The 26,052-nt window shown below is 40.0% G+C and overlaps 1 protein-coding gene across 2 annotated transcripts; it reads right to left on the bottom strand.

Annotated features, from left to right (window-relative positions):
• Window positions 1-25,976, bottom strand: kiaa1191 (KIAA1191 ortholog). Of its 2 annotated transcripts, XM_072590911.1 has the most exons (10): window positions 25,884-25,976; window positions 25,612-25,662; window positions 22,314-22,423; window positions 9,551-9,642; window positions 9,058-9,245; window positions 6,505-6,622; window positions 4,572-4,696; window positions 3,697-3,806; window positions 2,607-2,749; window positions 1-1,434 (listed from the first exon to the last, which is right to left on the bottom strand). In XM_072590911.1, exons 4-10 carry the CDS (start codon window positions 9,576-9,578, stop codon window positions 1,217-1,219), a joined length of 930 nt encoding a protein of 309 aa, XP_072447012.1. In that variant the 5' UTR covers window positions 9,579-9,642; window positions 22,314-22,423; window positions 25,612-25,662; window positions 25,884-25,976; the 3' UTR covers window positions 1-1,216. The 2 variants fall into 2 exon arrangements, with proteins under 2 accessions (XP_072447012.1, XP_072447011.1); XM_072590910.1 differs by lacking the exons at window positions 22,314-22,423; window positions 25,612-25,662; window positions 25,884-25,976 and adding an exon at window positions 9,807-10,060.
• Window positions 25,977-26,052: the final 76 nt, after the last annotated feature.

The following is a 26,052-nucleotide window of genomic DNA, read 5'->3' as shown; positions in this document are numbered from 1 at the left end:
TTCAATGAACAAAATTTTTCAATTGTTATTTTAATACTGATAATAATCCACTGGTTTCAAAGGATTAAAAATCTAACCTCCAAGGTTTTAAATGCCCAGTTTAACAATTTAAATTAAAGGAATATCACAATTTCTCAGTATCTAGATTCTACATATCTGTAGTTTAGACTTGAGACAACCAACCAGACAAAAGTAAATACCCCAACAGAAATACTGATAAATAATAAAATGACCTATGGCAGTTTTAGAAGTAAGTCTCAGTTACAAAAGTGTGTTCATGGTATCAATAGAGTTGTAATGTCAAGAGTTCAAATGTCAATTTAAAATCAATCCATGAAAAAGGAATGCATCATTTGTCTCATGAAAAATAATCTTGGACTGTAAAATTTTACAAAAACCTTTAGCAACACATCTAGATACAAAAGAAAATCCTATCAATTTGTACCACAATGTTGTTATTTAAAAAACTAGATTTACAGTATATGCCTGATTTGTACAAACTTCTTGTTTTTTTTTTTAAATGCATCAAATCAGAAAGGCTTGAGCACAGTACATCTTTGATCAGCAAGTCTGTTTAGTCACCCATTATAAAATATGGTTACCACAACATATGCCAAACTGGAAAAAACAGGACCTGAAATACAGCCACAGAATTAGGTGCAAGAGTTTATTTAACTATCATACAATTCCATAAATAGAGGTGTACAGGTGGCTCTTTAGTATTGTGTGCTATCTCAACAGTTTTTCTCCTGACCTCACAGGAACCGAAATGCATTTCCTAACACCTTGTTAGTTACATTTTACAACAAGGCTACATGAAATCAAGCTTGCTAGTCAGTGTGGATTATAACCAGAAACCTCAGCACATATCATGTCAACACCAAGGCTCTCATTTTCCAACTTGGCTGCAAGTGTTCTTTTTTGGCTGTGGAGCAGTGAAACATGGTAAAGACAACAGAAATGCTGCAATTCAAGCTTTTTGGTGCAAATGAGCATTGAATTTTAAGTATTCCAAACAGGCTCTGATTCTACAACAGAATTCAAACTGCTCTTCCTTCTCTGCTAATTTTGTCCCTCATTTTAAAAATAAAGTCTTTAAAAAAATAAGGGTAGCTAGACAATAGCAAATAATGATCTTATGGGTAAGGAGGAAGTTAAAAAGGTTTTCTCAAACAGGTGCACACAGCCAACACAATTTAAAACATGGTGTAATACACTAAAAGCCTGTAGGAGCAAAGATATTTAGATCTCTGGGCTTTACAACACAGGTACGCAGAGGCTGCTTTTTTTGTCCTTCTAGCACCGATAGCTCCATGTTGGGTGGTTTCAAATTTGCATGATCTTCTGCTATCTGAGCAGCAGTGCCCTGAGTACGCATGATGTCCATAGGGGAAGGCTTTTGTAAACCTTTGTAATTTTGAATAGCAAAGGCACCTGGAGAAAAATAAATGCATTTGTTAGCATTAAATGTCAGAAATGTCAGTTAAATAAATTAGAGATAGAGTAAATTTCAAACAGCCAGTAATGAAAAGTTACATAAATGACATTGACATATTTGAAGTGTCTCAGCAATGCCACTTTATTAGGAGGTTAGATGTTTTAAAATTGGGGAACTTCAAAAGCTTTTTAAAATCAGAAATATTACTGGGAGCCACAGAATGGACATTTCAGTTTTAAATCAAACACTTGGCAAATTCCCAGAGTTTGGTTAGAATGCATGATGTGCATGTGAAGTAGAGTACAATATTACAATTTGAATTGGACATTTTTTCAAACTAAGATTTGCCAGCAAAATCATGCTTTGAACAAACTAACATGCGGAATGAAGATAACTTCCAACTAATGATTCACATGATTTTATAAAAAGCTTCTAACAGCAAATTAAATACTTTAGCATCCCTATGATAGTAATGGTCATTCCACAGAAGATGCTTCACAAACCAGAGGTAACTTCTATAATCATGGTGCAAGTATCACTCAAAAATGAGTTAGAGTCCAATGATGTTCTGGGTAAAGTCATTTGAAACTAAAAAAAAAAAAATGCAGGATGATGGACTTCTAATGTTCAACCCTTTTTATTGGATGTAACATTTTTCATGTTTATGCAATCCAACCAAAGTGTTTGGGAGCCACAGAAAAGGTCTTAAAAAAGAGCTAAATGCTGCTAGAGAGCTGCAGGATTCAGACCACTGTGCTAAAAAAAAGGTCAGAATGGTTAACAACGCAACAGCTCAATTCAAAAAAACAAAATGGGAATAATTCTGGTAACTGCAGACCAGTCACTCAATTTCACTAAAAGCAAGCTTTCAGAAGGTGGTCACACAAGCAAGTTTCAACATTCATTGGAATAGGATAAAATTAATACTGAATTGAAAAGACAAGGATCTTTGTACAAGATATACTGTATTTGACAGATCTAATGGAACGCAATAGACTACTTTGAAGAAATAGTCCACTACACCAAGGGCATACATATTTCATATGGATTTTCAAAAGGGCAACTGATCAGATGCTGCACAAAAAGACTTGTTCACTCAGCTAGAGGCAATATTCAGAAGGTTAGGACTGAAGTGGTATTAAGCATGCTCAAAAAACAAACTTCCCACCTGGTTCAGTTGCTTTGAAATTCTGCGTAAGCATGAAAGGTCTCCATTTTTCAGCTGCAGTCGAGTCACTGGCAAGTGTAGAAAAGTCTCCATCTAGACTTTTACTGCTCAAATCAGAAGTTGCTCCCTGGCCAAACAAATATCTGAAACCATCACCAAAACAAAAATAGTTAAAATATTTCTTCCACCTCAATGCAAAGCATGATTTGACACAAATAAGTCTTTTTAAAAAAAAACTCACAAAAACTAAGTTTCTCTGCGAGCTGGCATAAAGAACCACAAAATAAGCTTAGCGCCCAACAACAGATTCTCCACTCTACCATTGGTTTTTTAGTATTTGTGAAGGTCCAGTTTCCTAATATTATGACTTCGCAATGACAGCATCAGAAAAATGATTGTGAATTTTGTACAGCAGCTAGCCAGACAATCAACATACAACATAATTGATATCAATTGGCAAATGAAGAAAGGTACTTCTATGGTTAGGAATGCAAAGGAAGAGGATAATTGACGCGGGTAGTGTACAGTGCTGTGTTTCACCAGTGCTCTTATGGCATCATGGTAGCGTCCATACCTCTAGGTCAGAAGACCAGGTTTAAGTCCTACCTGTTCCAGAGGTGTGACAATGACATGTCTGAAGATTATTCAAATACCTTCCGTTTTGCCACAAATTAATCTGTAAATAGTTCTGCATCTTTGAAAGTATAACTATTAATTCTACTTGAATTAAATAGATGTTCTCTGGTGGAATGTGGTTTGCACTTTCAATCGATTACTCACTCATGTCGGACAACATCCCCAAGATCTTACCAGCATAAGAATAGCCATTTCAGATATTGTCCTTCTTGGATGCAGTTTATCCACGTGTATCCTTAATGAGAAGCTCAATTTTCTTTCTCACTCAGTGGCACTAATTCACACAAGTCAGTTATCAAAGTTTAGGGAATGGATGTTTGATGGTTAATATTTAGCTGGCCAAGATGTAATAAATTTGGATTTTTTTTTAAAGCTAGTAATTCAAATTTTATTGTATGATTAAAGTTCACCTGGCTTGCAGGTATTTTGCCAGTTTCTTTAACAATTTCTGTACCTGCGATTTGGCATTGGTGAGGCCTGTGGAGTCCCTGTGGGTGTTGAGTGAGCTGATGTGGATATCTGCTTATCTTCTTTTTTTGAATCCACACTCTGTATTTTGAATTTCTGTTTTAAAAGAATTGCAAACATAAATACTAAAAGAGGTAGCCAAAGACCAGATAGATGCAATCTTAATGAGAATATATTTGTTTGACAATGCTGCTGTAAGTACCTTGGAAAGTTGTGTCTTTAAAGGCACAAGTAGTTATGGTATTCATGCAAAAAGTTGAGTTAGTAAGAGAGTTACACAACTGACTTAGTCAGCAGTATTTTGCGGCCCATTCCAAGTCTGTCCTCAGTTTACAGAGTTTAGCAGCAGGAGCTGACAATGGACCTGAAACACTACTTTCCAAAGAAGGTGCTGGCTGACCTACTTCCAACATTTTCTATTTTGTTTTTAGAGGAGCTGGTCCTCAACTTTGGCAAGAAAGAACAAAATAGCCAATTACCTTTGTAGAAAGTTAGAAAGTGAACTCTGTTGGTAATTGCTTAATTGAATGGGATCAAGGATTTTCTTATAGTTGAATAACCCATTTATCATCTAATCTCAATAAAAGATTGGCAATAGAAAGAATTTACAGCAATAGACCAGGACTGACCCTTATCCATGATTTTTACATATGCAGAAGTTTGAATCACTTAAAAAAATGTGATGATCCAGCAATAAAATGGTTATTAATAGCCTCAACATGGCTGTTCAAAGCAAAGGAACTAAAACAGAAAAGATGCCAACACATCCATCAGGAAAACAGATAGAGTGATTGTACCAGTCATACCTGCAAAAGGTGAGAATGGACACAAGGCATAGGTGAAAAAGTACTCCATTCTCACCTGTAAGGCTTCCCCAACACGGTGATAGCTGGCCTCCTCTGCAACAAGGCCCTTGTGGGGTTGGTAACCTGCATCTGTTAGGCCAGCCTGCTTCTCAAATCGCTGTATGCTTTCCTGTGTCTGCTCTAATAATTAAAAATGTTAAAAACAAATACTGAAATTTAAGAAAATCATTAACACATCGACTAGATATTCAACAGAGAATGGTAACTGCAAGTTACAAAATAGCAACAGAGCTGATATTTAATACCCCAAAATTATTTAACCAGATGACACCCAATAACAAATTTCATTTACAAAAAGGAATGATGCCTCAAGAGAATTTTAGAATGGAAAATGGAAAATAAAATGCAGTTGATTGAAGCAGGGTCCAAAGTGATGAGAAATCAAACAATTCCAGATAACAGCTAAAAGCAAAATAGAAGAGGCAAGATAGAAGAGGCAAGATAGAAGAACATTGGAGAACGAAGAGTATTGAAATGTTAGTGAGTGAAGGCCATGGGAGAATAAAAGTTGACTCCTTTAGAAAAGTAAAGTTTAAACAATAATGGGAAGACTAGTCAGAGTCATACAGCATGGAAACATATCTTTTAATCCAACTAGTCCATGTGGAACATAACCCCACACTGAAGAAGTGTTTTTGCCTGAAACAAAAAGTAAAACAATGTGAACCAGGTGAGTGTTGGAGAAAACCCACCATAGGTGAGGAAAACACACTGGGGTTGTGATGTTAGTGGGCAAGAGGCAGAAGCAGGTAATATAGTGATCAAGGGAGGGCATGTATTCAGAAGCTTAGTATTTTGCTTAGACCGAAGCTAACAGATTTTGGTTGTTGAGACAGCTGAAGTAGTACAAGCAAAAAAAAAACAACTTGAAAAAGATGGCTTTAAATTTTGTTTACACCAAGTTGAAAGAAATTTTGGTTAGTTTACAATTAGGAAAGGCAATCCTGAGAAGAGAAAATCAACATACACATACCACCATTATTAGACACATTCAAATGGAACCAGTAAACTATAGTATAAAAGATGGATTATATCCTTCACCAATGCAACAGTGTGGTAATGGTCAACATGGTTAATGGAAGCAGCAGTTAGAACAGCTAAAGGGATCATTTATTACTGACCAGGATTGCCTGGATTGGCTAGACTGCAGTGTCATAAACAGAAGTGGTGTGATATGTGGGTTTGCAGTTGAAAGGAAAAGAAATATTCCAAACGTTTGAAGGCAATCATGATTTTTTTTGTTTGAGTGCAATAATTGGAGAGATAAAAAAGAACAAATTAATATTTGAGACAATGAGACAGATATAGATAACACTGGACAGCTTTACACCAGCAAACTGATAGAATAGTGATCCATATCTAATTAGGTCTGTAATCTATACCCAATAGAGTTGGTTATCTGGGATAATAATGATTGGGATCTGGAATGGGTGGAAGGTGGAAATATAGCTATAATTATCACAGGTACACATTCCTTTGTCCAAAATCCCTTGGGGGGAGGGGGGGGGTGGCAGTTGTTTTGCAGATTTCAGAATTCAGAATATATGACATTTTCACAGTGAAATACAAAGAATCTTAGCAAACAGCAGACCCATGTGTGACTGGCATAAGCGCCACACCACCACCATATCAGAGTGACGTGGGTTGAGTGGGTGTGGAGTTGGTTCACCTGATCACATGCCAAACAACCTTGTTATGCAGAAAAAACCTTCATGGAGAAAACTTTGAATTTCACAGTTTTTAGGATTTTGGAATTTCAGATAAAGGATTATGTACCTGTACAGCTAATATGTAGACTAGTCCATTATTTTAGATGGTTTAAGTAACAACATGACAATATCTTCTAAAATCTTTACCATTGCATTTAGATGTACAATCATGTTTGAATCAGCAAATCTTAATGTAGTGGTTTAAAACAGACATCTTACTTGTCATAAGTGAGTTCATGATGACAGAAGTTGCCTTGGCTTTCACCACATTGACTTTGCTCTCGCTTTCAGCTGATGGTGCCACAATTGAAGATGAAACATTTTCTCCATCTTCCACCTGAAAGAAGCATGAAGTAATGAAACTTTGTTTTGTTGAATACTTAAATCATAATGCAATTTCTTGTATTTGCAATTGTTATGCATAAATATTTGCATAACATTCAAGAGCTGAAATCTGCATTTGTTGAATAAATAACAGTTGTAAAATTAAGCTTCCCTTATGTCTGGGCAAGGTATTTTTCCTTATTTAATAGATAATACTTTACAATACAGATCTATGCATTTTCACTTAATTTTTTTTTCAAAATCTGCAGCACTGATTAAAACTGCCACAAAATCTTGTACTTCTATTCCAAACACTGGCACCATTCATTTCTAGACCTGTTTATGAACCTTAAAATTAAGTTATATTGAAGCGGTTACAAATGAACAACTTTAATTAATACATATATGAAGAATGTCAAAAAGGGCAAAACTAGTAAAAGAAACTTGCCAGCATAAAAATAAATCAATTTGAAATTAGTGCACAATGTTGTGTAAAACAGGTCTAAGAGAAGACTGGTATAATTTCTGTATGGACCAATGTTAACTGTTTCATAATTCTCCCTCAATTTATATACCCTCCAAAATTACAGCCTCCAAGCTTAATAACCCTTCAGATCATTTTCCCCAAACCAAAAAAAAAATCACTGAAATAAACCTGCGAAGTCACATTTGTAAAATTATTCAATAAGATAGCATTTATACATCTGTCACAGTCTGAAGACATGCCAAAGTGATTTACAGAAAGTAAGTATCAGGTTAGCAGCAAAACAGTTTACTACAGTCAGAAGTATATCAAACATGTGCCCCACTAGTGTCAGGGATTTATGGTATATTTGAAAGAAGAGCAACAAACTGGAAGTCAACTTGCAATAGATGCATGCCATATCAAAACAGTAATATATTTTCAAAGTCAAAGCAGAGGATATTATGATCAAATTGTCAGGCAGCATATAAAGCTCCTTGATAGGATTGCAATCAAATATCTTTACTGAGGAAAACTTGTAATGGTGGTAGTGTGCCAAACCCTGGGACAGAAAATCCAGGTTCAAGTCAGACCTCAGGACATGGTGGTCACAGTGACATGCCATAATACCGGGACAAGTTAGATAGACCAACCTTTTATAGACCCCTCCCCCCCAACCTGTACCAACAACCTGCTTTAATATTTTTTTAGAATGGTTAAAATACTCAATTTGCTTCAGAGGAGCATCACAAAACAATAATACCCACAACATAAACAGATATTAAGACACTCGACCGTAGTGACACAAAGTGACAATTCTGAAGCCTTTATAGTGGTGCCTTGTATTTTTATTTTTAAATAAACGAGGGAAGGGGGTGGGTGATCGCAGCTAGAAATCCAATCATGAAATTGTTGGATAAAAAGAGAAGCAATGTAGAGAAAGACAAAAAAATTGCAACATTCCCAAAGTAAAAACAATTAGTTGAGTAGAACCTTCCTCATTTCAATACTTGACATAGCAGAGGGCTTTTTCTTTTAATTTTATCAAGAGACGTAGGCATGACTGGCTGGCCAACATTTTTGGTCCAACTTTAGAGACTCTCGCGAAGGTGGTAGCGAGCTACTTCTCAAAATGCTGCAGTCTGAGAAGGATTGTAGTATTGGTAGTCATTTGCATACAAGACATGGTCTATTTTCAGGCTGATGAGACACAGCATGTAATCAGAGAGAAAAAAAACCTAATGAATTCTTTAATAGCAGTCCAAAATGTTGCTTGAAAAAGTCCTTGGATTGAAAAGCCTCCATCAAATGCAACCAGTCACAAACCATTTCCAGCCAGAGTAGAGATAATTGCTTATACAAGCTGTGGAGAGGAGTCATCTTAGCCACAGACATTGGGGCCCTATACAACATCCAGTTTGTGCTACTATTCATGAAAACCAGACACTGCAGCAAGATTTATGCCGTAAGGGACAAAATCAGGAAAATATCAAATCTCACCTGACAACTGAAAGTATATGAGCTGTAATTACATGTTGTATTCTGTTGGAGAACTCACCCTGATTTTATTGGGAGAAGTTATGTTCCAAATGCTGCTAGTCAGTAGAAATTGCTTTTAAACAAACTTTGCTTGCTCTTGTTTACTGAGTAAATACTGCCAAGTCCTGCCAGTCACCCTGCTTCCAATACATTGACTGATAGTAGTGTCAATAGACAGTTCATAGAATAAAAAAAAGGAAAAGATCACTGCAAACTAGAGTCAAAATCTAGAAAAAAAACTGACGAATCTTCTGTGGAAAAATATTTCATCAGGCAGCCTATACAGAAATCAGCAATCTTAAATGGATACGAAATGAAGAAAGTTGAAAAATCTACAAGAACATCTCTGCACAGTGCTCAAAATTACACAAAACTCAATTTGTATAGAAATAAAGGCATTTCAATATTACTGCTATGGTTCAAATGATTATAAATAAAACGTATACCATAGATAATTGTTGATATTTCCGCTCTGGAATAACAGGCTGTTTCCACAATATATTGCTTCCCATATCAGGAGGAGGGGGTGTCATTGGCGATAAATCTTCCAAGGCGTCATCATAACTGAATGCCCTACGGTGTATCCCAATGGGTAGGGACAGCTTTCCCAGTAAGCTCGAAGGATGTTCGATAGCTGCAAAAGGCATGGACAGTACATTTAATTTAAATTAGATCACATCCCTCGTGCTAATTGCCATAGCAATATTCAGTCGTCGATAATAACGCCAGGTTCAGGTGCACTTAAAATAAAAGTTCAAGCTGTGCTGTAATAAACAATTTAGACTATTAAATTCGCCGCACGATGTAATTTACATTGACTTAAAAACTCCATCTTAAAACGCAAAACAACCCGCCACAGCAAATGGATGAAATTCAGGAAAGGTTGCTGTGCCTTTAAAAAGGGAAGAAAACGCAGCAGGAGAAACGAGCCTAAATTACCAGGAACGTTATGTTCATTCGAAGCCATCAGAGCGGTTTGGCCACTAGCCACTCCGGGGGTAACACACAACCAAGTGTTTGGATCGCTTCACCTGTTAAAACAAAATAAAAGCTTTTGGAAAAGGGATCAGACACCATCCTGCAGCAGTTGACGCCGCAGTGCGCCCCTCTGCCCTGCCTTGACTAAAACATGATGCTCACGTCCCCGAGTGATGACACATACACACTCCGCTTGTGTGAAAGAGGGAAGACCTACCGCAGTAACAGCAGCGTGGGGCACAGGCCGCCCCAGGCCTTCAGCCTCTTACACTGAAACATCGTGCAGCTTTCAGGTCCAGACCAGTTCACATGAATCGGTGGGGTTTTCGGGATGAGAGTGGGAGAGGGTTTGCGTTGCCGGGTGTGTGCGTGAGCGCGCCTGCACCCAGATTCTTCCCGAACGACTGAAAAACAAACTTCCAGCTCGATTATACGGCTCAGCGCCTTTTATAGTGTGACGCCATCATCCTCCTCCTCCTCCTCCTCTCCCCCCCCACCCCGCCTCCAACATCACCCTGGGCTGTGACGCACCGCCACCTCGAGCGCCAGACCATCCAATCAGAAGGGGAGCTGGGCTCCAGCCTCCCGACTACCATGGAAACACTTGACGTCATTCGGAGCACGCGTCTCCTCATTTGGAAGAAAAACAAATTACTGGAAAGGCCCCGAAGGTTTGGTAGCAGCTGTGGAGAGTAATGTTTCGGGGCCATCACATATTTAGATGCGGTGGTAGCAGGGAAAAAGTTTTTTTTTAATAAAGTGGGTGTAAGGTGGAGATAGAGAAGAACAGTTTGCAGATAACACCAAAATTGGAGGTGTCACAGTGAAGAGGGTTACCTCAGATTAAAACAGGATCTTGACCAGATGGGCCAATGGGCTGAGAAGTGGCAGATAGAGTTTAATTCAGATAAATGCGAGGTGCTGCATTTTGGGAAAGCAAATCTTAGCAGGACTTATATACACTTAATGGCAAGGCTGAACAAAGAGACCTTGGAGTGTAGGTTCATAGCTCCTTGAAAGTGGACTCACAGGTAGATAGGATAATGATGATGATGATGATGTTTGGTATGCTTTCCTTTATTGGTCAGAGTATTGAGTACAGGAGTTGGGAGGTCATGTTGTGGCTGTACAGGACATTGTTTAGGCCACTGCTGGAATATTGCGTGCACTTTCGGTCTCCTTCCTATCGGAAAGATGTTGTGAAAGTTGAAAGGGTTCAGAAAAGATTTACAAGGATGTTACCATGGTTGGAGGATTTGAGCTATAGGGAGAGGCTGAACAGGCTGGGGCTGTTTCCCCTGGAGCATCAGAGGCTGAGGGGTGATATTATGGAGGTTTATAAAATCATGAGGGGCATGGATAGGATAAATTTACAAAGTCTCTTTCCTGGGGTAGGGAGTCCAGAACTTAGGTCTCTTTTATATCTTTCCTCTCTCACTAAGGGGCAAATTTTTAATGCAGAGTGTGGTACATGTATGGAATGAGCTGCCAGAGAAAGTGGTGGAGACTAGTACAATTGCAACATTTAAAAGGCATATGAATAGGAGGGGTTTGGAGGGATATGGGCCGGATGCTGGCAGGTGGGTCTAGATTGGGTTGGGATATCTGGCCAGCATGGATGAGTTGGATTGAAGAGTCTGTTTCCCTACTGTACATCTCTATGACTCTATCCACTCCTTTGACTGTCCAACTGGTATAATGGTCAGCCTAGGAGAATGAATAACTAATAACAGGACTATTAGTGGCTAACAATGTGTTATGTGTAATAACAGACCATATGCTATTACGACCTGATGTGTGAAGGTTGGAAGAAAGATATGGGAAAAGGTGCCTCAAGCCACAAAATTGTTGAACTCTGTATTGAGCCCAGAAGGCTGTAGAATTCCCTAGCAGTAAGTGAGGTGCTGGTCCTCCAGCTTGCGCTGAGCTCCACTGGAACACTGCTATAAGCCGGACATAGATATTTGGCTAGTGGACAAGGTAGTGTGTTAAAGTGGCATGCAACTGGAAACTCAGGGTCTATTTTATGGGCAGTATTCTGCGAAGTGGGCACTCAGTCTGCACTTCATTTCCCCAATGTAGAGGAGACCACATTGTGACTTCAGTAGGTTAGATTGAATGAAGTGCAGGTAAAGCACAGCTTCACCTGGAAGGTGTGTTTGGGCCCTTGGATACGGAGGAACAAAGTAAACAGACAGGTTCTGCGGTTGCTGAAGAAGTGCCATGATCTGGGCTGGGTGGGGTGGGGGTTTTTGGGAGTGAAGGACAAGTAGACCAGGGTGTCCTGGAGGGAACAGTCCTTGCGGAAGGCTGACAAGGGAGGGGAGGGTGGCCTCTGGTGGTGGCATCCTACTGGAGTGGCAGGAAAGGGTGATCCTCAGACTGGATAGTGGTGGGATGGTAAGCAAGGACAAATAGGTCCCTATCACTGCTGGGAGGAGAAGAGAGGGAGTGAGGGCCGAAGTGCGGCAGATGGATCAGACACAGAGGAGGGTCCGATCAACTACATGCTGGGGAATCCTCAGTTGAGGAGGAAGGTAGACATTTTGGAGGCCCCTTTGTTGTAGTTGACATCATCATAGATATGTCCAGCGCGGAAACAGACCCTTCAGTCCAACCCGTCAATGAAGACCAGATATCCTAAATTAATAAAGTCCCATTTGCCAGCATTTGGCCCATATCCCTCGTAAACCCTTCCTATTCATTTACCCATCCAGATGCCTTTGAAATGTTGTAACCGTACCAGTCTCTAACACTTCCTCTGGCAGCTCATTCCATACATGCACCACCTTCTGTGTGAAAAATTGCCCCTTAGGTCTCTTAAATCATTCCTCTCTCACCTTAAACCTACGCCCTCTAGCTTTGGATTCCCCTGTGCCAGGAAAAAGACTTTGTTTATACAATCATGAGGGGCATGGATAGACAATGAGGTCACCCCTCAGCTCCAGGGAAAATAGCCTTAATGTATTCAGCCTCTCTGTATACCACAAACCCTCTAATCCTGGTAACATCCTTGTAAATCTTTTCTGAAACCTTTCAAGTTTCACTACATTCTCCCTATAGGAGGACCAGAATATCTCAGCAAGGGGCCCAGCAATCACTTCACTCGCTTCCTACAAAGTTCTAGGGTACACCCGATTAGGTCATGGAGATTTATCCACCTTTATGCATTTAAGACATCCAGCACCTCCTCATCTGTAATATGGGCATTTTTCAAGATGTCACTATTTATTTTCCCACATTCTCTATCCTCCATATCCTTCTCCACAATAAACACTAATGCAAAGTACTCAGGAATCTAATCAAAAGTACTCATTTGGTATTTCCCCATCTCGTGCAGTTCCACACCTAGGTGGCCTTGCTGATCTTTAAGGGGCCCTATTCTCTCTCTAGTTAGCCTTTGTCCTTAATGTATTTGTAGAATCCCTTTGGATTCTCCTTAACCCTATTTGCCAAAGCTATCTCATGTTCCCTTTTTGCCCTCTCGAGTATACTCCTACTGTCCTATTGTACTCTTCTAGGGATTCATTCAATCTCTGCTGTCTATACCAGATGTATGTTTCCTTTTTCCTTGACCAAACTTAAATTTCTCTAGTCACCCTGCATTTCCTACACCTACCAGCCTTGCCCTTCACCCTAACAGGAACATATTTTCTCTGGACTCTCGTTACCTAATTTTCGAAGGCCTCATATTTCAGACTCTCCTTACCTGCAAACATCCACCCCCAATCAATCAATTTTTGAAAGTTCTTACCTCAGTCCTCCAATTTAGAACTTGAAATTTTAGATCTGGTCCATCCTTTTCCGTCACTATTTTAAAAACGAATAGAGCGGATGTGATGGAGATGGAGGAGTTATGAGAATGGAATAGAATCTTTACAAAAACCAGGGCGAGAGCATGTATAGTTAAGGCAACTATGAGAGTCAGTTGGTTTGTAGTGAATACTGGTGGCTAGCCGATCCTCAGAAATATAAACAGATGTTGAGGAAGGGAACAGAGGAGTCAGAGATAAACCACGTGAAAGAGAGAAAAGGGATGGAAATTGGAAATAAAATTGATAAACTTTTCTGATTCCAGATGAAAGAAGGAAGCAGCATTGTTTCCAGTATATCGATGATACTATCAATCAGAGTTGTGGATGGGGGCCAGAATGGCACTGGAACAAGGAATGTTCTACGTGCCCAACTAAGAGACAGGCACAACTAGGGCCCAGTGTCGAGTGTGTAGTGTTGGGAAAGCACAGTTGGTCAGGCAGCATCCGAAGAGCAGGCGAATCAACATATCGGGCATAAACCCCTTCAGGAATGATGCTGATTCTGCCCGACCGGCTGTGCTTTTACAGCACCACACTCTTGACTCTGATCTTCAGCATCTGCAGTCCTCACTTTCTTATAACTGGTGAACAAAGTGAGAGAAATTTAAAAAAAAGTGTTGTTCAGGTTAAGGATGAGCTCTGTCAGGCAGAGGAGGGTGGTGGTGGATGGGGACGGTTCAGGTCTTTTTACCAGGAAGGAGGAGGAGAGTGGAGACTCTCCTGATGAGGATGGACATGTACAGGGATTGCACATCCATGGTAAAGAGGTGGCAGCTGGAGCCCACAAAGTGAAAATTCTAAAACTGACGTAATGCATCAGAGGAATTTCAGATGCAAGTGGGAAAGGATTGGAGAAGGGCAGAAAAAAAAAAATCGAGGTAGGAACAGATGAGTTCTGTGGTGCAGGAGCAGGCAGAAATAGTGGGTCTGCCCAGGCAGTCCTGTTTGTGGACTTTGGAAAGGAGGTAGAAGCAAGCTGTCCGGGTCGGGAGACCATCAGGCTGGAGGCAGTGCTGTGGTGTGGAGGAAGAACACCAGATGAAATGAGATTAGTGGCCGTAGTCGACACAATGGCCTCACGTTCCGTGGTGGGGTCATGGTCCAGGAAAATAGGTGGAGGTATCGGAGACCTGGCACTCAGTCATCAGACAACATCAGCACAAGCCTTGTCAGCAGACTTTTTGCTGATTTAGAACTCTGCTGCAGAACTGTCAGAAATTTGAATAGTCCAGTCTCTTATTAACTGTTACTTTAAAAACAAAAGCCATTGCACTAAACAATAAGAAGTGGCGACGGATTCATCAGCCTGTCTCCGAGTTGAATATGGCACTAGCCAAAAAAAAAAGAGAAAGCAGAGTTTACATTTTGGATCCAGTGACATTTTCTCAGAAAACCGATCCTCTCTCAAATAGAGGCACACCACCACACTTGTGGCCCACACCTGCATGTTTGCACTGTTCTCAAAGTGTGAGGGCCTGGATTGACCAATCTCGACCAGGGGAGTAACTCTCAGTAGCTTCGCCATGCTGGAAGACTGGCAGTATTCAGCTGTGGCTTAGAGGTAAGCAGGAAAAGATTGCACAAAATATTTGCATGGGACTGTTCCAGAAAATGACAACCAACATTTATAACAGGGTCCTGATCTTATCCTTATACTTCAGAGAATTGTTACAGCACAGAAGGAGGCCATTCAGCCCATTGTGCTATACTGGTTCGGTTACCAAGTTCCAGTTTCCTGGGTTTTCCCCGTATTCCTGCGCATAGTTTCTAAATAATCATCCAATGCCCACTTGAATGCTTTAATTGACCCTGCCTCCACCATATTTCAAGACATGCATTTCATACTTTCAACTCAATTTCAACTAAAGGCCAATTTTTACTTCAAAGATTGCACAGTAGAAATACTGACGTGGACTTTACTTACCAGGGCTAATCATCCCATGCTGCTTCAGACCCCACTTGGTGAGCTTTTGTTTTTCGTGAAATGTGACCCTTGAAAGTTTTCAAAACTCATTTGTTTTGTGCAGCTTTTCAACTCCTTATTTACTTGATACTGAAGATTGAGAAAGGGGAAACGAGCAGCTCCACCCTCTTCTTCACACTGAACTCCTCAAAGCCCTTAAACTATCATACTGTACTACTGAGACTCCGGTCACTCTGCTCACCAGTTGCAACATAAAAATCAGGTAGATACTTAGTGGTTGATCTCACCAGTTCAATAGCAGAGGCCTTGCTTTACTTGCCTAATCCTGCCACCAAGACTAAGAGCTTTCGACTTAAAACAGTAACTGAGTAAAATACTAAATTTCAGGCATCAGTTCTAGATCTTTACACATGATTAACCTTTAACATTTAAAGCTCTTATTCCCACTTGCATCAATTTTGTGTTACCACTCTGAACAAGAACACTCCAGGCTGGATGTTGCTGTAACCACTGCTCCTGGTGACTTCTCAGTCTCCCTCCTGATGACTTGATTCACATTTCTTTTCCCTCCAACCTTGACTGTCACAGCCCTCCATCCCAAACGAATGTATTCCTAAAACTCTCCCTTCTCCATCCCATAGATTCACCACCATGGCTCCAGGCCTCAAGCTGAGTGAAAAGCCCCTCACAATGCACTGCTTACTACTGTTTCAATCATTATGTTACTCTCCTGCATTTGGGAAGAGAAATGTCCTCTGATTGTAGGAGTAGTTCCTTGTTGAAGCTTGCAGCTATACTGACCTGCATTTTAAACAATGGCTTGGCAGGTCAAATAGGACCCCTCAGGATGGCCATTTTGGAACAATTCCAATACCATCCTAATAAACCTAACATTTCAGAACGTAGGACTGGAGGAGGTTACAGAAATAAAGAGGACAATGGCATAGATAGTTATATAAAAAAAAGGAAATGATTATTTTAAAATTGAAGCATCACTGAACTGAGAATAAACAAGGGTCAGTGAGTACACTGAATGGGACATGGTATGAGTCAGAATACAGGCAACTACTTATTTTGTATGAGCATAATTGTTTTTAAAACGGTAAATTTACCAGTATGTTATTGGAAGAGTTCAGTCTAGAAGTAGCAAAGGTTTGAGTGAAGTTTTCAGCAGCAGGCAGGTTATAGCAAAGTTAGAGACAGGTGATGTGACAGATGCAATATTGGTACTGAAATGACCTGGAAATTCATCTCAAGGCCAAATAGGATGCCAAAGTTACAAGTGGTGTAGTTCATTCTCAGTTTCCACAGAGGGGAATGGGGTCAGTAGATAGAGAATAAAGTTTACAGTGAAGATATGTACATATGTGGGCCAAGTATGTTTCTATTTCCATGAAAGTCAGTTCATGGAATTACTAGGAATGAACTTCTTTTAAAAGCTGGAGATCAGTATTAAAAAAAAAGACAGGTAATATGAAAAGATCATATGTAAAGCCCTGAAATATTTTGGGACTGAATCAGAGATGTACAACATGGAAAAAGACCCTTCGACCCAACTCATTCATGCCGACCAGATATCCTAAATGAATCTAGTTCCATTTGCCAGCACTTGGCCCATATCCCTCTAAAGCCTTCCAATTCATGTACCCATCCAGACGCCTTTTAAAATGTTGTGATTGTACCAGCCTCCACCACTTCCTCTGGCAGCTCATTTCATTGAAAAGAAGGTGTACAGTGTGTTAGCTTTTGTTGGTAGAGGGATTGAGTTTCGGAGCCATGACATCATGTTGCAGCTGTACAAAACTCTGCTGCGGCCACATTATAGGAAGGATGTGAAAGCACTGGAAGAGGTGCAGAGGAGATTTACCAGGATGTTGCCTGGTTTGGAGGGAAGGTCTTATGAGAAAAGGCTGAGGGACTTTTCATTACAGAGAAGGGAGGTTGAGAGTTGACATAATAGAGACATACAAGATCAGAGGATTAGATAGGGTGGACAGTGAGAGCCTTTTCCCTCAGGTGGTGATGCCTCATAGAAGGGGACGTAGCTTTAAATTGAAGGGTGACAGCTGTCTGATATAGGTTCTTTACTCAGAGTAGAAAGGACGTGGAATGCCCTACCTGCAACACTAGTAGGCGCGCCAACTTTAAGGGCATTTAAGTGGTCATTGGATAAACATATGGATGATAATGGAATAGTATAGGTTAGGTGAGCTTCAGATTGTTGCGCTGACCTGTGAAGCCATCGAGGCCGAAGGGCCTGTACTGTGCTATAATGTTCTAAGCTCTTGTTCATTTACCCTATCCACGCCCCTCTAATGTTACCCCTCAGCTTCCAACGCTCCAAAGAAAACAGCCCCAGCCTATTCAGCCTCTCCCTGTAGCTCAAACCCTCCAACACTAGCAACATCCTTGTAAATCTTTTCTGAACCCTTTCAAGTTTCACAACATACTTCCGACATGAAGGAGACAGAATTGCACACAATATTCCTAAAGTGGCCTAACCAAGTCCTGTACACAGCAACATGACCTCCCAACTTCTGTACTTAATGCTCTGGCCAATAAAGGAAAGTATACTAAATGCCTTCTTCACTATCCTATCTACCTGAGGCTCCACTTTCAAAGGAACTAAGAACCTGCACTCCAAGGTCTCTTTGTTTAGCAACACTCCCCAGGACTTTACCATTAAATTGTACAAGTCAAAGAATGTGGTGCTGGAGAAGCAAAGCCGGTCAGGCAGCATCCGAGGACCAGGAAAGTCGATGTTTCATGCAGAAGGTCTTCATCAGGATTTCTGATGAAGTGCTTATGCTCATAACATCAACTCTCATCCTCCTCGGATGCCAAGAGAAAGTGAGGACTGCAGATGTTGGAGATCAGAGACGAGAGTGTGTTGCTGGAAAAGCACAGCAGGTCAGGCAGCATCCGAGGAGGAGGAGAATCAATGTTTCGGGCATAAGCCCTTAATCAGGAATGAGGCTTTTGAGACGGAGCTGAAAGATAAATTGGGGCGTGGGGAGGTAGCTGAGAAAGCGATAAGTGGACGAACGCGAGGGAGAAAGTGATTGGCGGGGGGGGGGGCAGGGGGAAGGAAAATGAGGAAGCTGTTGAAATCCACATTTATCCTGTGTGGTTGCAGGATCCCAAGGCGGAAAATGAGGTGTTCTTCCTCCAGGTGTCGGGTGGCAACAGTTTGGTGGTGGAGAAGACCCTGGACCTGCATGTTCTTGACAGAGTGGGAGGGGGAGTCCCAGCGATGTTCTCTGAAACTATCTGCAAGAAGGCATCCTGTCTCTCTGATGTAGAGGAGACCACATCAGGTGCAACAGACAGTAGATGACATTGGTAGAGATACAGATAAATTTCTGACGGATGTGGAATGATCCCTTGGGGCCTTGGACAGATGTGAGGGGACTGGTATGGGCACAGGTTTTACACTTCCTGCAGTGGCAGGGAAATGTACCAGGAGTGGGGCGTGGGCAGGTGGGAGCATGGACCTGACAAGGCAGTCGTGGAGGGATGGTCTTTCCGGAATGCCCTTTCCAGAATGCCGATAAGAGTGGGGAGGGAAATATATCTTTGAGGGTGGGGTCAGTTTGGAAGTGGCAGAAGATGATGCGATATATGCGGAAATTGGTGGGTGGAAGGTGAGGACCAGAGGGGTTCTGTCTTTGTTGTGTTGGGAGGGTTGATGTTCAAAGGCCTTGGTGCATGAAGTGGAGGAGAAGCGCTGAAGGATATAGTCAACCACATGGAAGGGAAGTTACGATAATGGAGGAAGGACGCCATTTGGGACTTTGAGGTGGAATTGGTCATCCTGGGAACAGGTGTGTTGGAGGCAGAGGAATGGGGAAGAAGGGATGGAGTTTTTAAACAGGACATAGGGTGGGAGGAGGTGTAGTCTAGGTAGCTGTGGGAGTCGGTGGGCTTGTATTAGATGTCTGTGGTTAGTTAATTGCCAAAAGATGGTGATGGAGAGGTCCAGGAAGGGAAGGGAAGGTGTTGATAAAGTTGATGAACTGTTCAACCTCCTCATGGGAGCACGAGGTTGAGCCAATACTGTCATCAATGTAGCAGTGGAACAGGTGGGGGGGGGAAAGAGCGGGAGCGGAAGCGGAAGTGGTGCAGGTGTAACTGCAGAAGATGGACAGTTCCACAGATCTGACAAATAGGTAGGCATAGCTGGGTCCCATGCAGGTGCTCACGGCTACCCCTTTGGTGTGAAGGAAGTGGGATGATTGGAAAGAGAAGAAGTTGTTGAGGGTGAGTCCAAGTAAATTTGAGGTTGGGGTGGAAGGTATTGGTAAAGTTGATGAACTGTTCAATCCAGGTGAATTTGAGGTTGGGGTTTGAACTCCTCAGATGCTGCTGACTGGCTGTGCTCTTCCAGCACCACACTCTTCAACTCTGATCACTAGCATCTGCATTCCTCACTTTCTCCCATTAAGTCCTACCCTGATTTTCCTTTACAAAATGCAGCACGTCACATTTATCTAAATTAAACTCCATTTGCCATTCCCCAGCCCATCTGATCAAGGTCTTGTTGTACTCTGAAGTAACCTTCACTGTTCGGTACACCTCCAATTTTGGCATCATCTGCAGACTTCTAACTATAGCTCCAATATTCACATCCAAATCATTTAATAAATGACGAAAAGCAGTGGACCCAGCACTGATCCTTGTGGCACACCACTGGTCACAGGCCTCCAGTCTGAAAAGCAACCCTCCACTATAAAATAACTGAGGTAGGACCAAAATGAGCAAGAAAGGAACATCAAGGTGAAGTTCAAAATGTGAAGCAATGGTGTGAAATATTGATAAAAGCAATAGATAAATTGGGACACAGTACAGTTGCTAAAGACAATATTAACATAAGAGGGTTGCAGAGCACCTGATCAAACTCCTATCCCTAGTTGAGCAAAAAAAAAATCACACTACTGATGTACCCTTCTGAACTGCAGAGTCATCTGCAGAGCTATCAGATTTTGTGATATTGTATGGTACTGGAATTGAGGACTGTGACAGCATTTATAGGGCTGTCATTGCAGTGACAATTTTTAATTGAACCAAAGTGTTCTGGAAGACTTTTGTAAAGATCTTGAGCAAATAATATAATTGCTCCTTCAATGTGTGGAATGTCTGGATTGCACTGCTGGATTAGGTGGAAGAGATTGCTAGATCGCATGGGTGGTTATTTTTAGAATTGAGGACATTGCTATTGTTGGGTTGATTAAAATGTGTCAACTCAACATGTAATAAACATAAAGACAGCACTGAGGCCAAATACGATGATGGTCCAAGCCACTCAATCCTCAATACAGGGACCTGATCTCTTTTCTCCCAGGTGTGTAAAACTGCAGCTTCTTGACTGCCAAAGGGACACCTTTCCTTAATTAACATAAAAGCCGCATGCCTTATCAGCAGGTTGCTATGGTTCCTCAGACTTCAAGTCCTCTGTCGTTATCATTTAACATCATATCAATTTTGGGCTGCTCATTGGAATGTGCATGATGGTAAATTCTCATGCTGAAAACATCTAGCTTTATTTGTCTGTTTTGTTTCTAGCCCCTGATCAATTGAAAGAGAATAATGTAGAAGTGAAAAACCTGTCAGGATTTAAACATTCATGATAGAACCATATGCATGACCCAGTCTATCTAAATGAAAATTGTCTCTAGTTTTAGTTTCCTAAGTGGGGGCATATTCAAAATGTGAAAAAAAAAGTTAGAGAAGAGCTATTGAACTGATATCTAGTTTAAGCATCTTAAGATGTTGGTGCCAGCTTAGAAAAAGTTAATACCTTTTACTTTGGAAAAGCAGAACTTGAAGAGATATAGCTTAATGATACAAAATATCAAAGTATGAGTTTCAGTCTGAGTGGATAGACTATTTTAACCAAATAGATTACGGAGGACCAAGGAAAAAAACCTATAAGTTACGAAGAGACAGAACTGTTTTAGCTGCCAGGAGATTTTTATTTCACAGACAGTTGGTGGCATGTGCAGATTCAATTTTAGTGTTCAAAGGAAACTGGATGAGTTTCCAAGGTACAAATTACCTTCTACAGAAAATAGACAATAGGTGCAGGAGTAGGTCATTCTGCCCTTTGAGCCTGCACCACCATTCAATATGATCAATCAGTATCCTGTTCCTGCCTTATCTCCATAACCCTTGATTCCACTATCCTTGAGAGCTCTGTCCAACTCTTTCTTAAATGAATCCAGAGACTGGGCCTCCACTGCCCTCTGGGACAGAGCATTCCACACAGCCACCACTTTCTGGGTGAAGGAGTTTCTCCTCATCTCGGTCCTAAATGGTCTACCCTGTATTTTTAAGCGGTGTCCTCTGGTTCAGCACTCATCCTTCAGCAGAAACATGTTTCCTGCCTCCAGAGTGTCCAACCCTTTAATAATCTGATATGTTTCAATCAGATCCCCTCTCAGTCTTCTAAAAGACAGTTTAATTTTGGGGAAGTTTGTCAGACAGCTACTTTGGCCTATTGAAAATGCTTGATCATCTTCCAGAGTTAGAGAAGAATAGTCTAGAGCTATTCCTAGCTTTTTCTCCTCTTGCAGGTGATTACATCACTCTGTGGGGTTTGATGTTGACACTATGCCAGGATAGAATAGGCTGAATGAACCAGCTGGCCCTCCTTTCATTTTTCACATTTGCATATTATTAAATGAGATACTCACAATCATCAAGAGAGAATCCATATTACTGACATTTCAGTTACTTGTATGTGTCCAGAAGAATTTGCAGTCCAAATTATTGGAATGGAGGACATGAAGAAAGTGTATTTGTGTATGTCTATGTTATAAAATACACACACACATACGTATACAGTATATAACGTTTGTTATTCATGATTTACACCCAGTCATTCCCCTACACAGGGACCAGTACAAACATTTCCACTTTACAGCAGTCACAAAGAGAATTAGGAAGCAGCATTTACTAAAATGACCAACACTAACGCCTTTCTTACCTTCCTTGAAGGCCCAATTAAAGAGTTTTACTGAGCAAGATGGTTGGAGTCGAATTCGCTGTTGGTAGCAACAACCATACTACGACTGGATATTTCTGGATCTTGTCTACCTTATTACAAGATAATAAGGCATGATACCGCAGAAAGTGTTGTGCATTCAGTAATACAGAAATAGAACTAATCCAAATCAACATCATTAAAATACTTCTAAAATCCATGTACATATGCAAAATCTGATCTTCAACAGTTTTATTTCACACATGTAGACAGTTTCACATAATATTTCATATGTGTCTAGATCTGTGTTTTATGGATGGTTCAGGAAATCTCATTAGTTGCTTGTGGAACCAAATATATTGCTGAAAGCCCAAGAACATGACTGGGGAAGTAATGTACAAAGATAGAGACACAAAGAGAAAATGACTTCAAATTAACAATTATTTTTTTAAAAATAAATTATGACTTTCTCCAACCTTTTTAGTAAACTAATTTATAGTTGAGATTTCAGATTTATTCAGCATGCATGCATTTAGAAAATATACTCAGTCCTCATAATCCACAACAGATAGGGGGCATGGACTTCCCACAAACAACAAAAAAAACCATTCAGACTGCGACTGTTTACTGAGACAGATCAGATGAAACAATGGGGGCAGAAAAAAAACCAGGAGGTCTCAGGCTGAGTTCAGGCAGCTAAAAAGGAGAATCTGTGGGTAGTCAATCAGCAGATAAAGAGGGCTGAGTGTAGCAGAGGGAATTTGTTAGTAGGTTTTGGAAAATTCAATTTGAAATAAACATACAAAAGGAATAAAAAGAAGACATCTCTTAACAAAATGTGAATATTTTTAAAATCTGAATTAGTTAAAAGGAATGCTTTATCAGACTAAAGCAAAACCATAGAATAATGGACTGATAGATTGCAATAATATATTACTGAAGTCATACCAATTATAAATTTCAATGGTCTCTAAATATTTTCAAGTATTCACCATTTCTTTTTAATATAATGAACTGAAGTCCCTCCCCTTTTGTCAGACTTAAGTAAAACTCTCCTTTATAATTTCAAGGCCTTGATATTCTTTCTAAGAGTATGATATACAGAACGGAACCTCAGCTGAAGCCTAACCAATGTTGTAATATTGTTTTAATATAATGCCATGATTTTCCACTCTCTTCCTCTATTAGTAAACTCAAGGATTCCAGACACTTTTCTCTCTATCCTTTTTAAAAAATTGTACAGTTTGGTCATATTGCCTCTCTTCATTCTAGCATATGTATACTTTAATAGTTTCCTGTGTTAAATTTCACCATGGGCTTTCCCAATTCACCAGTCTACGCTCACCTGCGTCTATTACAGTCCTCCTTATTGTTTAGTACATTTGAGTTTCACATTATTTGCAGATTTTGAAATTATTCACTGTGGATCTGGATGATAAATAAATAAATAAAATAAAATAAAATAAAATACGCAAGCAGCAGCATACCAACCCCTGAAGAATACCAACATATTCTTCCCTCCAGAATTAAATTTAAAAAGCCACTTCTCAACTTTTTATCCTGTAACCAATTTTATATCTATGACACTACTTTTTCTTTAATCCCATGACCTTTAATCTTGCTAAGAAATTAAATGGTATTTAGGGCAGCATGATGGCACAGTGATTAGTATTGCTGCCTCATAGCACAAGGGACCCAGGTTTGATTCCAGCCTTGGGCAACTGGCCATGTGGAGTTTGCACATTCTCCCCAAGTGTCAGTTTGCTCCAGTTTCCTCCTGCAGTCCAAATATGTGTAGATTAGGTGGATTGACCATAATAAATTGTCCACAGTGTGCAAAAACCCATGGAGAGTTATGGGGATTGAGTGGGTCTTCAGAGGTTGGTGCATACTTAATGGGCTAAATGACTTCTTGCTGCACTGTAGGGATTCTGTAAAATCTACTCCAATTTGCCAAAACTCTTTGAAACTCCATGTATGTAACTACCTCACTGATCAATCCTCAAGGACTTAATCAGTTAATAGCCCATGATGTGAGTCCAACATGTTTTGCTTTCAATAAATCTGTGCTATTTTTCCATAGTTCCAGTCAATTTTGTCTGAGATGACATGTTTCCACCACTGCTGTTAGAATGACTGAGTTGTAGTTGCCAGGTTTATCCCTAATCTCTTTTTAAAACTGAAGCACATTTGCAATCCTCTAGTACTTTGGTATCACTTCTACACAAGGGAAGATTTAAAGCGTTTGGCCATGCAAAATCTAGGTAATTTTCATCATCTCAGTATCCTATGTCCATTCCATCTGAACTAAGTATTTTTTCTACTTTGAGGATGGTCAAACTTGAAATTTTTTTTTTCTCATCCTATTCAATATTGTTAGATACTGCCTTCCTGTGTGCCATTACATTGACAGAATCCTCTCCAGTGAAGGCAGATACAAAAATAACTAATTTAGCAATTCAACTGTCTTTTATTTCCTTTTTGGTGTGTTTGCCCTTTCTATTTACTGCTCTTTAACTATTAATGTTTGTAAAAAGACCTTTAGATTGCGTCATGTTTGCTACTCATCAATATTCTCCTAAACACTCTTTCCCCCTGTTTAGTTCACTTTCCCTTATATTTTGTGTATTCGGTATGCTTTTTGACTGTTAATTATGAATCTTGCAATTGTTGCAAGTCTCCTTTTCCTGCCTCATTTTAACTTCTGTGTCAGTGTTTCATTTTTGGATGCTCTTCCTTCACGGGATAATATCTAATATGTAAACTAAAAATCTTTCCTCATTGAAAACCTCCCATTGCAAAGTTACTGTTTTACCTGAAAGTTTTGATTCCACCCTTCTTAACCAAACCATTTTTCATTTCACAAGAAAAGTAGCCCTTCTCCAATTCTGTTTTTCCTAACTGTATCTTTCTCTTTTCATAAAGATTTTAAACCTAATGAATTATCTAATGTTTAATGTCAGTCTCAATGATATCATGTTCCAGTTGCTCCACTTCATTCCCAGAATTAAATCTAGCTTCTTCTTTGGTTGGATGGAAACATACTAACCAAGAACATTATTATATGCACCCAGGAATCCCCCCTTTTATATGCTTACTATCCCATTTTATATTTAAACATTTGCAGTACAATTGTTCTATAATCTATTTAGTTCACTGAATAATAGATAAAATAAAATTTCTTGATAAGAGTATTTAGTTAAAAGATTCTACCTAATTGCAGGATAGGAACAGAGATACTGGCTGGGCCTCCTCACAAATTTTAACAATACTAATATTGACAAAATATACTTTTGCTTACTTTACTTTGGACAGTAAGATTTTTTCAAAGCGTGTTCTGCATAGGTAGAGCCTGTGGACAGAAATAAATAATGTTAGTTTTGTTTTAAGATACAAATAACTCTTACTTGATAAGATTGAGCTTCCGAGTTTAAGCTCCCTTACGAAATGTATTGGGCTTTTACAAACTCAATAGACTATAAGCAGGTACAATAAATTATCCCTCAGTAATTACAGTTCAATTACAATGAAAAATAATGAATTGCCACACTACAAAAATATTTAATCGTCCACCTCATTGCTGTAATCTGAAGACGTTTCATTTATTCGGGGCCAGCCAAACTATAAACGGATAAACCGTGAGGCTTAGACTTCAGTTGTTATCATGCGTGTTTATAAACTGAAGTGAAATTGCTTCCATAAGAGAAACAAAGCGCTGCTGGAGCTGGGTGTGAGTTTGCGG

The sequence above is a fragment of the Chiloscyllium punctatum genome, chromosome 20 (genome assembly GCF_047496795.1).
Source record: "Chiloscyllium punctatum isolate Juve2018m chromosome 20, sChiPun1.3, whole genome shotgun sequence".
In the NCBI taxonomy this organism is placed as follows: domain Eukaryota; kingdom Metazoa; phylum Chordata; class Chondrichthyes; order Orectolobiformes; family Hemiscylliidae; genus Chiloscyllium; species Chiloscyllium punctatum.
This window is presented reverse-complemented; position numbering and strand designations above follow the sequence as displayed.